The sequence below is a fragment of the Mus pahari genome, chromosome 3 (assembly GCF_900095145.1).
Source record: "Mus pahari chromosome 3, PAHARI_EIJ_v1.1, whole genome shotgun sequence".
In the NCBI taxonomy this organism is placed as follows: Eukaryota; Metazoa; Chordata; class Mammalia; order Rodentia; family Muridae; genus Mus; species Mus pahari.
This window is the reverse complement of record NC_034592.1, coordinates 62,983,119-63,000,958: the sequence shown is the minus strand read 5'-3', so window position 1 is coordinate 63,000,958 and position 17,840 is coordinate 62,983,119. Positions and strand designations below refer to the sequence as shown.

The following is a 17,840-nucleotide window of genomic DNA, read 5'->3' as shown; positions in this document are numbered from 1 at the left end:
GACTAATCCATTTGGAGAAATACATGTCTGTCTCCACCAAGAAGAGGCTGAGGGGCCCTGAGCATCAATATTCTTACTGGTTTTTCTTTTTCTTTCCAGAGTGCCTGAAAAGATGACTACTCAAGCACCGACGTTTACGCAGCCGTTACAAAGCGTTGTGGTACTGGAGGGTAGTACCGCAACCTTTGAGGCTCACGTTAGTGGTAAGCTCACATGCAGGCTTTCCCTTCTGTTCCACCTGCCTCCTCCAATACGGAAACTTTGTTTTTTTTTTTGTCTTGAAACCAAGTTTAAACACTGCTTCTGCTATGTAAAATTGGCACAACACTGTGGAAAGGTCATTTTAAGGGCACACCATTCACAGGATGCTGACAATATAATGACTTAAAAAAGTTTTGAAAATGTTTTATTCATATTTATAATTCTACAAAGCAAAAATAATTAGCATCAGGTTAAAATTTGCTGTCAGAATCCAGCGACTAAGAAGGATCAAATGTGGTCATTCTACATTTGGGTTCCGGGGCGGAACTAGTCTGACAGAGTAGAACCCTAGTGCTGTGGGATTCAGTGACAGCTTCTTGGTAGGTAATCTGTGCACCTCAATTTTTTTATATATGTGAAATATGTATTTTATATATCATATATTATTAAATATGCTAATATATAATTTAACATTATATAATTTAATATGTTAATATATTGTATTAAATTTACACTATATTATACATACATGGAAATATATCATCCCAAATTTCCCTAGGAGCAGACACAGTGACTACTCATTATAGTTATTTTATTGGTTTTTTAATCTTTATTAAATTATTCTAGTGTATTAAAGAACTCCCTTTTGTAATGAATGGCAACACATAATACCATTTCTCCTTTTAGTCTTTATATTCAAAGGGTACAAACATTTTTTCCCTATTTATTTAAAAGGAATTTCACCCATTTCTTTTTTCTTCATCCCTTGGTTTAGGGGTGATTATAGACCTTGGATGATGAATAACAAGGGAGCCTTGCCTATAAACTATACTGTAAATAATTTCAAAGTGATTTAATCAATCTTCTTCTATAGTACCTACATAACTGGTCATGTAAGTTTATATGGATTTACTGATATCCATGATAAGTTCATAATTCAATGTATCCCTGCAGTGAACACATTTTCTCTATCTTTTTAAATGTATGCTTGTAATAAAGATATTAACTAAAGTTTTCTTTCCATTTCCTTTCTCTGTATTATATGTGAGTCTTACATACTGCATAACACTTTGCACAAACATCATGCCGTCACTCATCACTTACTTGCTATTGATGGAAGTCAGTTCAGTTTTCCTCTTGCATGATGAACTCTGACTCCCCAATTTTTCTTCAACCCCTCTGTAACTTCTAAACTGAGCAGAACACACATGGTGTCTGTGGGGATTTTCACCTTTGTGTTAGTAGTGAGCTATCATATTCACAGCCTCAGTTCCTTCTAATTCTGTGTCTTCAAATTCTTAGAAATACGTCACAGATGACATTTGACACTCTCAAATTAGTCTAATAAACTTCACTCTCCCATAACAGGAGGTCAACTTGTGTAAGGACAGCACAGGAACATGCTAATATCATCACCTCCCGTCTCAAGGACACCAGTCACAAGCATTTATGTCAGATGCAAAGTAAACCTTCCCTGAAGTAGCCTCCCCGATTCTGAACACATTTAGATTTTAATAAAACACAAAACCACGGATACGGATCTTAGCAGTAGGCGAAGAGAATGGCTCTCCCCTCTCTGCTCAGACTTTACGCCTTGTTCTGGATGACTGGGTTTGGCTCTGGAGTTAGCATGAGGAACAGTCTGTCCCTGTGAGGGCGTTTCTGCTGCAGTGACATTTGCAGGGACATGCTGGACAGTGTCCCCGAAACAGCAGAGGAGGGGCCCAAGCATGCCCTCCGGAGGCAGAGCTGTAAGATGGCCTTGCTGCCTCTTGCCTTCAGAGGTGACAACTGTCACTTTCTCCTTCAAAGTTTCCGCAGTTCTCCATGCTTAGGGACCCCTCTGCTTATTTTAATGATTTCTACCAAACTAAATCAGATAGCGCACTGGCCAGGGGGTAGAAGACGACAGTTCTATCCAAAGTTGTACCACTGATAGCTGAGAGGCCTTGGGAATATGACGAAACTCTAGTGCACCTCAAGCTCCCAATCTATAAAACGGAGGGGCACAAATGGCCCATAGTTTTACATGTCTATCACATGACTGTCATGGTGTCACTATCACTATATGGGGTTCCACTCTGGCTAATTGCCAGGCTGGTTCAAAGGTTTAATGAGAGAGAACAGAGGACTGGACCACGCCCACTCCAACACAAAGATGACTCTGCTTGCCTTCCAGGTTCCCCAGTTCCTGAGGTGAGCTGGTTTCGGGATGGCCAGGTGATTTCAACTTCCACTCTGCCCGGCGTGCAGATCTCCTTTAGCGATGGCCGCGCTAGATTGATGATCCCCGCCGTGACTAAAGCCAACAGTGGACGATACTCCCTGAGAGCCACCAATGGATCTGGACAAGCAACTAGTACTGCTGAGCTTCTTGTGACAGGTTAGTTGTTGGGGACTAGCCTATCAGGCGGGCCAGAAGGACAGATGTCCAGATAGAGCTGTATGCACAAGGTGGGGGGCAGCCCCTAAGCTGAAGAAGGATCATAGGATGAACGATCACCATTGTGTGGGTTGTACAATTACATCCTCTTTGAAGATGAAGCACCTCAGAAGCAGGGTCTCTGTACATATCACATACTCAAAGCATCTTGAATAAACGCTAAAAATCATGTTCCTCTGATGGTAGAGTATTTAGAGCCTTACCATAAAGTTATCAAGAAATAGGGAGTGTTCTGAAAGTCACTGGGAATTCCCACTTTAATGAGCATTGCCGTAATTCTGATGTAAGTAGGTCATAAGGTAGGCATAGTAAACATACTCAGAAAAGGCCAAATGCTTTCATTCAAATATACCACTCCAGTTTCCCATAAAGCCATGTACAATCGCCTCAGAGGGTTTTGTTCACCCTTCAGTACTTACTGTGATGAGCAAACACGAATCATAAGAGCTATTCTGCTTATTACACAGCAACGTCCTGTCTGAACTCTATCATGTCACGTATTTGTTCCTGGTGTCTAATTCCATGGTCATAAATGACTTCAACACAAAGCACACCAGGTCGTTTAGGGAAGAGCTTTATGTGCCCCAAAATTCAGAACTGGAAGAGGTACAGTACCTTAGAAACATATGGGTTCACCCCCACTCTCCATCAGGGGTGCTGGAAGCACATATGGGTGTATCCTTCCCTGAGGGGGTACTGGCAGTCAATGGTAGCTGGAGGACAGGTATCACTGTTTCCCATAGTGGAGCTACTAATCTGATAGTCTTGTTCAACATATATCCTCCCACCCATGCCTGGGCCAGCAACCCCAGCTAAACTCAGTGCACCACATGCAAACAAAAGACCAAAAAGTAGGGGGGGGGGCTTCTTTAGAAGAAGGCTACCAGTGGAGGAGGGGGCAGGAGGCAAGGAGGGAACAAGAGATAAAAAAAAACAACTAACATGTATTGTAAAATATATGAAATTGCTAAACAATTAAAAAAATTATAGAGGAAAATTTTCTCTTAATATAAAAGAAGGCTTTGACCAAAAAGCATAGTTAACACAAATGCCTACCACCGTTGAGTGGAGTTAACATTTTAAATGCAAGTAAATATTTTGGTCATTTAAATATCAATCTAGTTGGAGGATTTTTTTTTTAATTGAATTACACTTGAATGATTCAGTAAGTTCTTGGACGCACTCACCTTACCAGCCCCAGGAATTCACTTCAGTGTGACTTTAAGTAGCTTGCAAAAAACTACCTTAATGTCTTAGCGAAAGGCAAGAGTCAGGGATCAGAAATGGCAGAAAGGTTTGGCGTAGTACAGCAGCATCTAGACTTTTGGGTAAAACATGAAGGGCTAGAGAGAGAGAGCTGAGTAATCAAGAAGCTGGCTCTTCTTACCGAGGACCAGGGTGTGGTTTCCAGTACCCATGTGGTTGTCTGTAGCTCCAGTTCTAGGGTCTTCTGACCTCTATGGACAGACACCTGAACACATACAGCAGGCACAAGCTCATTCACATGTGCATATATATATATATATATATATATATATATATATATATACATACATACACACATGTGTGTGTGTGAATAAAAAGATTAAAAAATAACTGTAGTAGCCTAGAACTGCTTGAAAGAGCGAAGCAATTGAAACTGAATTGTGAGCAGGGGAACCTTCTGCTCCTGCTGCCTTTTAGCCGACTTTTGCCAAGTGGGAGAGCTAGGATTCATGGGCAGTCAGCGATGCTGGATCAGTGAGTCGGTCCCTGCTTTAAGACTCAGAGCTGTTGGGAGCACCCCCAACTCCTGGGCCTGATTTTCCTCTCTGCCCCCCCCCCCCCCCCGGCAGCCGAGACAGCACCACCCAACTTCAGTCAGCGGCTGCAGAGCATGACTGTGAGACAAGGAAGCCAAGTGAGACTCCAAGTGAGAGTGACTGGAATCCCTACACCTGTGGTGAAGTTCTACCGGGATGGAGCCGAAATCCAGAGCTCCCTTGATTTCCAAATTTCTCAAGAAGGCGACCTCTACAGCTTACTGATTGCGGACGCATACCCTGAAGACTCCGGGACCTATTCTGTCAATGCCACCAACAGCGTTGGAAGAGCTACTTCCACTGCAGAATTGGTGGTTCAAGGTATGTGGCAGAGGCAAGAAGGAGAAGGGGGACCTAGGGTGGGAACAAGTGGGGTTGAGGTTCTACTTGGCTCCCCTATACGGCAGTCCTGGGGGTGCTAGCTTGACCTAAGGTCAAAACTGCCTTTCTCACCCCCATCGGAAGGTCTCTGGCGGAGGCTTCTAAGAGTTCAATGTTGAACAGTTTATCTTGCTACAGTTTACCGAATGATAACCAGAACTCGGGTCAATTAAGTAATGTGCATCTGCATGTTGTTGGCAAACAATGGGATATTTAAATAAGTAGTCCAAAGAAATTCCTTTCTTACACACATCTTCCATTTTTCGATCTAATTTATATTCACACAAAAGCCACAACTTGCTACGGTTTTCCTTGTTACACACAGGAAATGGTAATGACTTTCAAGTCCCAACTAATGGATTTTCTTAAAAAAAAAAAAAATCATGTTTTTCCCTCCTAAAACACTCATCTTTCCATTTCTGCAGGTGAAGAAGTAGTACCTGCTAAAAAGACAAAGACGATCGTTTCGACTGCTCAGATTTCAGAAACAAGACAAACCCGGATCGAAAAAGTAATTTTACTATAAAAGAGCTCCCAGCCTTCCCCGTTCTTGCTTCCCTGGCTTTTCCCACTCACCACAGCTTCGGCTTTCATGTTTTTTTTTTTTTTTTCAGAAGATTGAAGCCCACTTTGATGCCAGATCAATCGCAACAGTTGAGATGGTCATAGATGGTGCCACTGGACAGCTGCCACATAAAACACCTCCCAGGATACCTCCTAAGCCCAAGTCCAGGTCTCCAACACCACCTTCCGTTGCTGCCAAAGCACAGCTGGCCCGACAACAGTCCCCATCACCAATAAGACACTCTCCCTCCCCAGTCAGACACGTGCGGGCACCGACCCCATCTCCGGTCAGGTAAGCCTTCTCTTGGGAGACTGTGTTGTTTATGCACTTTTACTGTTAAATGTTAAGCAATCAGAAGGGCAGCATGTGAAAAAGGAAACCAAGAAATCCCTGAATGTGAGCTTCACAATTCTCATGTTTTGTGGAAGTTTAGAATCCTCACCTTCTGTGGAAGCTTATAATAAACTCTGGCTCTGAATTCGTATTTGCAGTCCATTCAGCAAATGCATGTGTGGAGCCAGAACGTGACAAGGGGGGTAGGGTAAGAATTGCATAGACTTTAGAGTTAAATTGCCCTGAAGTCAAATATCCAGACTACTTGCTTATAGTTTGACCTGAGGCACTTGTTTAATAATATAATAATCACTATGATATATGGTCTATCACCTCTGTGTTAAGCTCCCATGTGTTTGTTATTTCATTAAATATCTCAACCCCTGGGGGAAAAAAATGTCATTCCCCAATATTCTTGGTAAGAAACCAGAGCTAAAGGAGATAGGGGGCTTTTCCAAGGTCTTAGTGTGTCCCCCATAAAATAAGGCCAGCCAGACTGATTTGAAGTGTTTTGGAAGGAATCAATGAGCTCATCAGTTGAAGCTATCCCTAGGAAATAGGAAATCATTATCCAAGACACTCGTACTCTCAAATAGTAAGCAAAACCTTCTAAATATTTCCACATGTTTATGTTAGTTTATCTAAAAATGGGAAGTGGATTTCTACTTTTAGCTAAAGTGTAGGTATTTTCTGAGGTGAGCCTGTAACATCAGCACTCAGAAATTATACAATCAAATACGAATTACTCACGACAACCAAAACTTTGGGATTTAGTCTATAATGAGGCTTTTAATATGATGAGCTAAAAAACTCTACGAAATCTGAGCGCCACGTGCGTGTGCGCGCGCGCGCGCGCGCGCGCACACACACACACACACACACACACAAAATGTATTTTGATCAATTAAAATGAATTAAGATGATATAGATCAAGTCCTCTTGCTATGAAAACTAAGGTGCCATAATGAGATAGTTGACCTAAAAAAATAAATAAATAAAAATTAAAAAAAAATATCTGAAGCCGGGCATGGTGGCACACGCCTTTAATCCCAGCACTCGGGAGGCAGAGGCAGTTGGATTTCTGAGTTCAAGACCAGCCTAGTCTACAAAGTTCTGAGTTCCAGGACAGCCAGGGCTACACAGAGAAACCCTGTCTCAAAAAACCAAAACACAAAAAAAAAAAAAAAAAAATCTAAATTCATTGTAAAGTCACTGTGATCAAAATGATATGATGGGTCTAAGGCCTAGCCTAGTGGAAGATTGCTCACCAGGGTATGTGAGGACCTGTATTGATGCCCAACTGTGTAAAATGGAGAGTGACAGAGCAGCACATTAAGGACACATATAAACTAGAGAGCACAGGAGTAGATTTAAGTGTATAGGGAATTCGTTTTTTTAATCAAGGGGGAGGGTGTTTTACTTCACAAATAAGACTGGCCTAACCAGGTGTCTGTTAGGAAGAAGGCAAAACCAGGCTTTAACCTCACATGATTTACAAAGTAAGTGGCATCTTATTAAGGTTAAAAAAAACTAAAGGGAGCCCAGCAAGATGTTTTGGTGGGCAATGGCACTCACCACCAACCTGAGATCAATCCTTGGGACCTCACTGGTGGACAAAAAGAACTGATCCCAGAAGCTGCCCCCTAACATGCACACACACACTCTCATGGAGACACACACACACACACACACACACACACACACATGCACACAAATAAATGAATCAAGCATGTGCTAAAAATGAAAAGGATAGAGGAAATGTTTATAGGGGAGAGCTTTTAAAAATAGGCTCGCAGATCCCCAACGAAAATTCAGACACCTGTATGGCAAAAAGCAAGGTCATTGTCTGGCTGACTAGTACATTTATGTGAGGGGGGAAAAAAAAGCCATGCTCCTTTCTGAAGACAGTCATTGTTGCTGCCCTCTCACAGAGAACACCAATGAGCTACAATGTGAACAATGCCAGACCAGAAACTGGCTGCAGGCTGGCCAGGCTGCAGGGTTAACTGAACAAGACCTTGTAAGCCATCTACACTCAGGCAGTGCTGGAGGGCGACCCAGGAGGGACTTGTAACAAAGAACAGAAAATAAGGACAATGCTGACTACCAGATGTATTTAGGAGTTCCACCAACTAATTTCTAATGGAACAAAGAATCGGGCAGTACAAATTTTAAAATGTGGGGAATGATGTGAATGTTCAAATAACATATACTATAACATGCTAAGTATCTTCTAATTTTTGTTTTGGTCACTTAAAAATGATTGAAGATATGTGGCCAGAACTAACACAAAATCTTAACCAAAAGCTCAGTTTTAAAAAAGATACCTATCTTTTTTTTTTTAAAAAAAGTGTTTATTTTCGGGCTGTGTACTGTTTTTGTATACCATGAAATCACTCATAACACAGGCCAAACGTAATCTCTGGGAGATAACAACTTTTCTGTATTTCATACTCAAGCCCGAGGGTCATTTAGAATTACAGACATTTCCTGACCCCCAAGGCGCACGGTAGACATCTTAACCTTCTGGGAGTCTATTAGTAGGGATCCAGTTACTTAGTCTGTAACTTTTGCTTTAAAATAATTACAAAATATAAATGCCAGCTTGTGAAGAAAATAATGGTTATCCCGGATAGACTCCTTCCTAAAATGTTCTATGGCTTAATTTTGATTCTTGTTGTAGATAAAGCAAGCATATTTCACTGGACGAGGTGCATTGTAGCTAGCTGTGACCGAGTGATTATTTTTTTTTATTGTAAGTGCAAAAATAAGCACTTTCTGGTAATGGCTCAAATTACATTGATTTTCACAGTTATGGGCTTACCTGAAGCCCGCTGTTAATCACTCACGTAATGCTAATCATGTCGCAAGCTCTTTCTGAATTAAACCCATTTAGCAAGGAACAGCAAGAACAAAGCAAGTCCTGCCTCTCTGCCTTCCTTCAGTTGATGTGGACTCCACACCATTCTAACCTGGTCTTTGTTTTATTTCCAAGACAATTTCTTTTTACGGTAGAGCCATATTTGTTAGCCCACCCTTCAGCTTGATTACAGTTTCTTTCCTAAAATGTACATTGTTCCCCCCCCCACACACACACACAGCCTTTCACAAGAAAATGATTAAATGTTTCTTGATGAAACAGGCTGATGTAATATTCTGCAAAATTATTCTGTATTTTAGAGAAAATATTACTGGACCTTCAGCTTAATTGGGAGAATTGTTTTATTTATGATTGATGTAAACTAAATACCCTAAGTGCCAGAATACACTGATAAACATGGCCCCTTGTGAAGAATTTGTAAAGCAACACTGCCACCAAGAGGTAAAATAGGGAAAAACAAATTAATGGAAAATAAATTTTGAAAAACCTATTATGCTCAGATAGTTGATCTGTACTTAGAATGATTGCTAACGATGACAATCTGGCTTTTGGGCCACCATTGTCAGTGTTCAGTGCCCACAGGCTTTGATAGCTACTATTTGCATTTTGCATACACACACACAAAGGGCAACCGTGAAAACTGTTTTGGAAGAAGATACTTTTATCAATGTAATGAAAAGGCTTCAGAGTTGCTGATTTACCAGATAGTTCTAATATTATGTAAAGGACGTTCTCAGTATAATAAGGTGACGGTGAGGTTAGAAATAAACTCAGAGGAATTAAAGAGAGTTAACCACAAGCACTTTGGGCTAGAACAGCAGTCCCCTGCTGCAGAGCTCAGCCAGTTCCCAAAATGATTCTGCAAAGCTCAGCAAGAAAGCTTCCACCTGACCTGGAAATTCACAAGATACTGAAGTGGTTGTGACTGTGGAGAGATAAGGGGGAAAGGGACAAGGGGGGCGGGGAGGACAAAGAGAGGGGGACATGTGGGTTATTTTTAGTCGAGAGTGGCACAAGCATTCAGTTACTAAAACCATATAACACCCATCAGATACTCTCTCCACCAGCTGGAGCTGGTGGTTTGTTTTTGTTTTTGTTTTTTGTTTGGTTTTTTTTTTTTGGTTTGGTAGTATTTATTTTATTTTTTTATAATCAATATTTTTTATGTTTTTTTATTAGATATTTTCCTTATTTACATTTCAAATGCTATCCCGAAAGTTCCCTATACCCTCCCCCTGCCCCTGCTCCCCTACCCACCCACTCCCACTACTTGTCCCTGGCCTTCCCCTGTGCTGGGTCATATAAAGTTTACAAGACCAAGGGGCCTCTNTTCCCAATGATGGCCGATTAGGCCATCTTCTGCTACATNTGCAGCTAGAGACNCNAGCTCAGGGGGTACTNGTTANTTCATATTGTTGTTCCACCTACAGGGTTGCAGCCCCCTTCAGGTCCTTGGGTACTTTCTCTAGCTCCTCCATTGGGAGCCCTGTGTTCCATCCAATAGCTGACTCTGAGCATCCACTTCTGTGTTTGCCAGGCACTGGCATAGCCTCACAAGAGGCCGATATATCAGGGGCCCTTCAGCAGAATATGGTGATGTTTTAAGGGAGTTCCTTTTACTGCCTCCCCCCACCCCAGTGCTAGGAAATGAGATGGGGCATACAGATCTTTAGCTTACTTAGAATTAAGTAAATGTGGGGCTTATTGAGATTTAAAACAAATTGGCTTCCGGTGTATGATGTGCCCTCCAGAGAGGTTATGGAAACTTACATTTTTAACACCCCTCCTTAAAGTGCTGCCAAATTTCCATTCCACCATCTAATTCCCCACCACACCACCTGGGGTGCCTTGTCCCATGCTCTGACCTCTGCCACTGGGTTTCCAGGTCCGTGTCTCCAGCGGGGAGGATCTCCACTTCCCCGATCAGATCTGTGAAGTCGCCACTGCTCATCCGCAAGACTCAGACCACCACTGTGGCCACAGGCCCCGAGGTGCCTCCCCCTTGGAAGCAAGAGGGCTACGTGGCCTCCTCGACTGAGGCTGAGATGAGAGAGACGACAATGACAAGCTCTACCCAGATCAGAAGAGAAGAGAGATGGGAAGGGAGATACGGGGTCCAGGAGCAAGTGACCATTAGCGGAGCCGCGGCCGCTGCGGCCAGTGCGTCGGTCAGCTCATCATTCACGGCAGGAGCCGTCGCCACTGGGACTAAGGAGGTACCGTCAGAACCATTTCCTTTCTCCATTTCATCTTCTGGTTCCTCTGATCCAGTTTCAGGCATGGTTTGCACAGGTTAGAGAGGAAATGCATAGGCGCCTAAAACTACAATCAATATGGTTGTCCTTTATCAAAGCATCTTTCATTGAGTCAAAGGCTAATCTGTGAGGCTGGCATAATGTATGAATTTTAATGGCGCTGATCTTGTCTTTCTGGGCAATGATGGGTAAATTACATATGCATATATTTTGCTCTTCCTGGTCATTAAGGGTTTGTAACTTTTCAACCAGGGGCATTGTTTTAGAAAGCATTGTACTTGATACAGGTGAAACAAGAGACAGACAAGAGTGCAGCTGTTGCGACTGTCGTTGCTGCGGTTGATATGGCCAGAGTGAGAGAACCAACCATCAGTGCTGTAGAGCAAACTGCTCAGAGGACAACGACTGCTGTGCATATACAACCTGCTCAAGAACAGGTAAGCACAAGGCCATCAGGGGGCGCTAGAATGCTCTCCAGCTCAACTCTGCTCTCAGTAATTGGACATTCAAATCCCCTGCTGAACCAAATAGTACTGAAGGCAACCGGCCACCCAATGTGGCCCAGGCTTTTAAAGCTTCCCGAGGAAGCTAGAAATATCAAATGTGTTTAAGCTGTAAATATCACAGGAGCAGACTGGGTCAGAAGAAATACCTGGGCTGTGTGAGGCGAGCAAAAGTTAACTACTGTTTTCAAGGCATCTAGGGACTGTGGGAGCCTGGCAGACATGAAACAAAAGGCAGGTCAAATCGGAGTGCAGATGTCCATAGCTAGTTGTGGGAGCTACATTTTCAGGGGTCGGCATTAGGTTTCTCTAAGCTTCCCAGAAGGACCATGGCTTTTACTTTCCTCAAAACAATGTGACATTTTGATTCTCGGCTGCAGAGCAATATGAACGCAAGGCCATCTCATGTGCAAGCAGGCTCTGTTAGTCTAAAAGCTCTCTCACTCTCCTCCCTGTCCTGTGGGTTGATTGTTACCCCTTGGTCCTGATGTAGCATCGTACACTTCCAAGTGGTGTGGACTGAAATGGCTCCTTTCTTTTGTCAATGAAAATCAGGCGAGAAAAGAGGCGGAGAAGACCGCAGTAACCAAGGTTGTAGTTGCTGCCGACAAAGCCAAGGAACAGGAACTAAAATCACGAACCAGAGAAGTGATGGTGACAACGCAAGAACAGACTCACATATCTCATGAGCAGGTGGGGATGAGCTTCCATTTGCAAATGCACCGATGTGCCAGCACTTTACTGTGAAACAGGTTAATTCCAGGGCCGTGTGTCTAGTTTCACACAAATAGCATCCTCCTGCCATGTATGTCTACTCCTGAGCACTTGACACCAGTATCCCTTAGAGTCACTGAGTATTCCTACTGGAAATAAAATGAGGATTCATCACACTGATTATAGGTTAACTGTGTGGCTATGGATAGGGAACGGGCAGAGTGAGAACAGGAAAGATGATGCAGGTGCTGTGGGTGGAACAGGTGAGAATGTAAGGGAAAACAGAATACTCAAGGTTAAAAGCTTGGTGCTGCTTCCTGACCCCTTGGATGTTAGCACATGGGTTTCATATAGGATGTGCGACATACATAACTACATGTAGTAGGTTGAATGATGAGAGATTGGATTAAAAGCTCTTGGGGACAGATGGGAGAAGGCCTGTTGGTAGGACTGTTGGTCAGGAGAGACAATTGTCAATAGGATAATTTGAGAAGATCAATTTTCAAGTCCCTTTCTGCCCTGTGGTCCTGAGGTTCAGTGATAAGATACCCGAGGATGAGAAGGACTGACTCCTTAGACATCAAATGGAAACAAAACGTCCTTCCTTGGCTCAGGATTGGAGCAATACTTTGTCTAAGATAGTAACCAAAATTGTGTCTCCATTTTAGATAAGCCTTGATATTCAAAACCATTATTGTATGTAAAAAAAAAAAAAAGACAAAATAGAGTAGGAAAGCAGACTGTAAATTATGTTTGGATTCTCACATTAAAGTAAGGAGCCAGGCAAAATTACTCCTTGGGACTTCCGTAGTAATATTCTGAGCTGTAAGATGACTTTTGGCTGATGGAATTAGCACCTAATTACCATATGACCATCTATAGAAGGCACAAATCTTGCTAAGGTGGATAGCAACTGTCTGTAAAACAAGCAGTCCTGAGCCCAACCTTCCATTTCCTCTAAAGAGACTAATGCATGTGCTTGTGTTAATTAAGATATGAAGATTTAATTAATGATATCAGAAAGGGAGTTTCACTCTCATAATTTCCTCCTTTGTTGGATCTAATGCTGGGGTAGCCCCACTGTAGGTTTGGAAACAATAAGGTCCTGTTTTTATTCATTGATTGCAGATAAGAAAAGAAACTGAAAAAGCATTTGTGCCAAAGGTAGTGACCTCTGCAACCAAAGCCAAAGAGCAAGAGACTAGAATCGCGGGAGGGGTCACTACAAAACAGGAGCAAAAGCGAGTAACTCAAGAAACAGTAAGTCTGGCTTTGATCTTTACAAATGGCTCATTTCCGATCATCGGCTGTGTGTACATTATGCCCAGAGCTTCAGACCAGACTCGCTTTCATCTCTTTTCCTCCTACTGTTTGCCTCTGTCCAGGGTTAGAACTCTTTTGTGTTCACTGTTCTGCGTCCGCATGAGCAGTTTATGTAAACTGTACTCGGACAGTTTTGGAGGTTATCCTTGAACTTCAGATCATACATAAACAGAAGGTGCACCACACCTCTGCCCACTAGCCACTAACACATCAGTCTTGCACATGTAACCTGAGTCCTCCGTCACTCAGATTGGGACATGTAGCCATTGTGCAGTTGTAAGACACATGCCTATCTATGCTCACTTGCTGACACACATGCACACACCTTAGCCCCAAGCACTTTAACTAAGCAGCAGTTGCCCATTAGAGAAGACAGCACCCATAATTCCTGGATGATAAACACTGAAGTAAACATATAGGATATGGAAAGACATATTCTATGTATGATATATATATATATAAACACATGTATATACATATGAATGAATATATATATATATATATATATATATATATATATATATATATATGAGATTGATGTCACTGAAGTCTACTTTTCTTCCCTCTGTCACCGAGCTTGAAGGGACAGGAGCTTTCATTTTGAATTCTTTGACCCATGCTGTCCTCAGAGCTCCTTTCTGATCTAAGAGCTACTTTCTTTTGAGAACCTTGTACTGATAAAAAGGCTAACCAGAGTCATCTGCCCAGGTTTCCCTTACCTTGTCCTCAGGACAAAAGGGACTTTGTGTGGCCTGGGAGTCCGTGCAGGCAAGAGTGGAACAAAGGAATCTCTGTGATCATTGCAACATGACAGACTGATGAGTTCAGCCAACCTCAGTTTTCAGCCATTTAGCAACAGCAGCCATAGCCCAAAGATAGCACCTTTTCAGTCCTGGCACAATTTATTAAGCTTGGCAGCAATGTTTATTGCTCAGAAAAGCAGTGGCAGGCGGTAAGCCCACACTTAGCCCTCTGACATGGGGATGTGACATTTTCGACCTCATCACTGAGCCTACAGCATTCTGAAAGCGGCCTGGCCGTTTACTGTTCCTTATGTGCCTTTTGAAACTCAAACCTTCATTTTACTCCACAACGTCAGATAAGACAGGAAACTGGGAAAATTGCTGCATCCATGGTAGCAGTTGCCACCGCCAAGTCCACAAAACTAGAGGCGGCTGTGGGAGTTCAAGAAGAGACTGCCATACAACAGGATCAAATGCACCTCACTCACGAACAGGTGATGACTTCCTGCTGGTGTGAAAGCCACCCGTGTATCATGTCACCTGCAGCTATCCACGTCATCACCGCTCTTAAACATCTCTTCTCTCCAAAGTCTCACAGCCCCTCACCACCCATCTGGCTTTCACTCTCATTCCTAACTCTCAGCTTTTCTTTGGATTTCTACTAATAGATCATAATTCACCTTAATGTCTTCCTGTGAAGGCAGACTCCAGTATTCAAGACAAAATTATGTAGTTTTAAGTGCCTATTAGAACGCTGCATAGGTTATAATATGAAGTGTGTGACAGAAAGAAGGGATATGTATGTCTCAGTTTTTCTTTTCTAATCCCATTTTTCCTTATAGCTGTACCCATGTTGGTATTTTTGCCAGGAAATACTATGGATAGTCAAGACAATCCAGTGATGTTTAATGAAGTATCTGTGGATAATAGGAAAAGCTCTGCCTCTTCTTCCCAGTTAATTTTTTTAAAATTAGAGACTCATGAGATTTATTGACATTTTCTTACCTTTCTCTTGAAACCATATAACCAGATGATGAAGGAAACTAGGAAAACAGTGGTACCCAAAGTCATAGTTGCCACGCCCAAGATTAAAGAGCAAGATTTAGTATCAAGAAGTAGAGAAGCCATCACTACCAAAAGAGATCAAGTTCAAATAACTCAGGAAAAGGTGAATTAACATGTGAAAAGTTCATCTTTAAGCTAATGTCTAGTAAACCGTTAACTATTACATAGTATGAATTATTAATCTGTTTTTCTGTTGAGGTTCAAAACTAAATGCAGTAAATACGTGATTGAGTGCCACGAGTTTTCCCCTCACCGCTTGGTTTTCACACACTCCCCTCTAACGATTGTAATTCATTTTTTTCAACACTATTATTTGCATGAACATTAGCATTTTCGTTTCATTTTTAAAAGCAATATAGGAGAACATCTAGAGACTATTTTGCAACTAACATTGCTGCACTCTGTGACATTCTAGACAAACACTGCTAAGCGAGTATTTAACCCTGGATGATTCTATCACTGCATCCCACAAGCAGGGGAATGGAGTGTGTGTGTTTGCGGGGCCGGGTCATACTCTGTATGTCTGAAGCCCATACAACTTATACTTTGCTTTTACCATACTGATCAGAAGAGAAAGGAAGTGGAAACAACTGCTTTGTCTACGATAGCAGTTGCTACTGCTAAAGCCAAGGAACAAGAAACAGTTCTGAGATCTAGAGAAGCCATGGACACTAGACAAGAACACATCCAAGTTACCCATGGAAAGGTGACTGTGTATTTCCAGTGTGGAACCCACGATAATCTATTAATACCAAACCTCCCGCGAAAACCTCCATTATAACACATTAATCCCAAACACCAGTTGTCTTGTTTAGGAGACACTATTAATCAGATTTATTTCCAGGTAATTATACAACTTGAAACTAAAAAGTAAAATGATTCATTGGGCTTAACATTGCAACGTATTTCTTTTCCAGTGTGTTGTTATCATTTTCAATGTTTTTTTAAATTAACATGTAGAAAGCCTCTACACATTAATGACTGAAATTGCATGTGGGCTAATATTAAGAGACTCAACGAGCAAGAAAAATCACTGCATATGAGCAGTGAAGAGCCTTACAGTGGTGTGTGTGTGTGTGTGTGTGTGTGTGTGTGTGTATGTGTGTGTGTGTACGTGTTGAGAAGGCATGTGTTCAATGTATTATGTTTCAATCTAAGGAAGGATTTTCTTCAATTATGTATAATTTTCTTCATGTGAAACTTTATCTTTTTTATCCTGTAAGTATCAGAGGTGAGAAAACGATAGCACCTGTTTAGTGGCTTCCACTGTAGCTACACAAGATGCAGTACTGAGGAATTGAGAGAGGGGGGGGGGAGGAGAGAGAGAGAGAGAGATATTCAACCAGAACTGTTCCACATAAGCTGTGAAAAGGTTGCCATATGCATTTGCAGCTATAGACATCCTATGGCTTAAACTACTTCCCATAACCATAGCTCCCACTAAGCGAGCTATTATTCTCCACTGGGAACTGGACACTAAGCTTTTCTTGTTTTCTTTTTTTGCATTTTTTTTTGTGTTACTTGTGTTTCCCTCAGTGTTGATTTTTATCACAAGATTGTTAATTGTTTTTTTTCCAAGATAAGATTCAAACCTTTAGCTAAGACTAATATTTAATAGCCCATCTGCCTCCTAGAAGTCTCACATGCAACAGGCTTTACCATGAGCCAAATTTCAAGAATTATAGTTAATTTTCCTTCCTGTCCCTGTTAGCATAAATCTGTCTGTCTTGTTTTCATTGCTGATTGTCAGTGAAGAATGGAGACTGAGGAAATCTCCTTGTCCCTGTTAATAACCCCCCTTAAAGCTTTGTGATCCCACCATACTGCCAAGGACTACAGAAGGACTAGCCATTAAGCAAGAACAAATATATTTGCAAGAGGGGATGAAAGCCCGTGTTGTGTCAGTGAAATGCACTGTTTCATCCCGTCATCAGCTCATGTAACTTCTCATCAGTCAGAAACCCATGTGCTCCCAGCGGTCCATTTAGTTGCTTCACTTGCTAACCAAATGGGAGAGATGGTTTGATTCAGCCTGAGACCTCCCGAGGCATAGTGTTAGCATTTCTAGTTATAAAAGACCATATCACACAACACTTTTCTTAAATTAACTCTCAGCATCTAACTGGTGTAAATCGGGGTCTCCTAATTCAATTCATGTTCATGCTTATCTGGGATCCAACAATAAAAAGGATACTTAAGTCTAGTAAGGAATAGGAATAGCCAGCAACGTTTAGTCAATCATTTTCACCAAACACGTGTATATGAATTTTGAAATATATTAATTTAAAGAAAAGGCACATTTTCCCACAATTTAAAATATACTGCCATAATTAAGACTTTGAGGGCATACTTTTAAAATTAGGAACAGTATTTATTATCATCGTTGTATAATTTTTGGTCAACGGAAACCTTGAGTCACTTTTCTCATCATTAGAAAAATCTTAAAACTGCCGCAGATTTTCTCCTATCATAAGCTGCTCAAAATATGCCAATGAGATAAAATGAAAATTCCATTTCTCCAAGTAGAGTACTATGTTTATGTTAGGTGAAGATGAACACATAGAAACATCTATAGACTCAACTAGTTGTCAGTATGTTGTTTTTTTATAAAAAGAAACCAACAAATAAAAA

The 17,840-nt window shown here is 41.6% G+C and overlaps 1 protein-coding gene across 3 annotated transcripts in view; it reads left to right on the top strand.

The window, feature by feature from the left end:
- The window catches only part of Ttn (titin), a 273,795-nt gene that overhangs the window by 2,292 nt on the left and 253,663 nt on the right, over positions 1-17,840 (top strand). For all 3 annotated transcript variants that reach the window (XM_029536006.1, XM_029536008.1, XM_029536007.1), the window contains exons 2-13: positions 100-203; positions 2,381-2,584; positions 4,480-4,767; positions 5,253-5,338; positions 5,442-5,683; positions 10,492-10,822; positions 11,149-11,298; positions 11,920-12,057; positions 13,207-13,338; positions 14,501-14,638; positions 15,175-15,312; positions 15,778-15,915. In XM_029536006.1, the coding sequence (XP_029391866.1) occupies positions 113-203; positions 2,381-2,584; positions 4,480-4,767; positions 5,253-5,338; positions 5,442-5,683; positions 10,492-10,822; positions 11,149-11,298; positions 11,920-12,057; positions 13,207-13,338; positions 14,501-14,638; positions 15,175-15,312; positions 15,778-15,915 (2,076 nt within the window). In that variant the 5' untranslated portion in view covers positions 100-112. The remainder of the gene's footprint in view (positions 1-99; positions 204-2,380; positions 2,585-4,479; positions 4,768-5,252; positions 5,339-5,441; positions 5,684-10,491; positions 10,823-11,148; positions 11,299-11,919; positions 12,058-13,206; positions 13,339-14,500; positions 14,639-15,174; positions 15,313-15,777; positions 15,916-17,840) is intronic.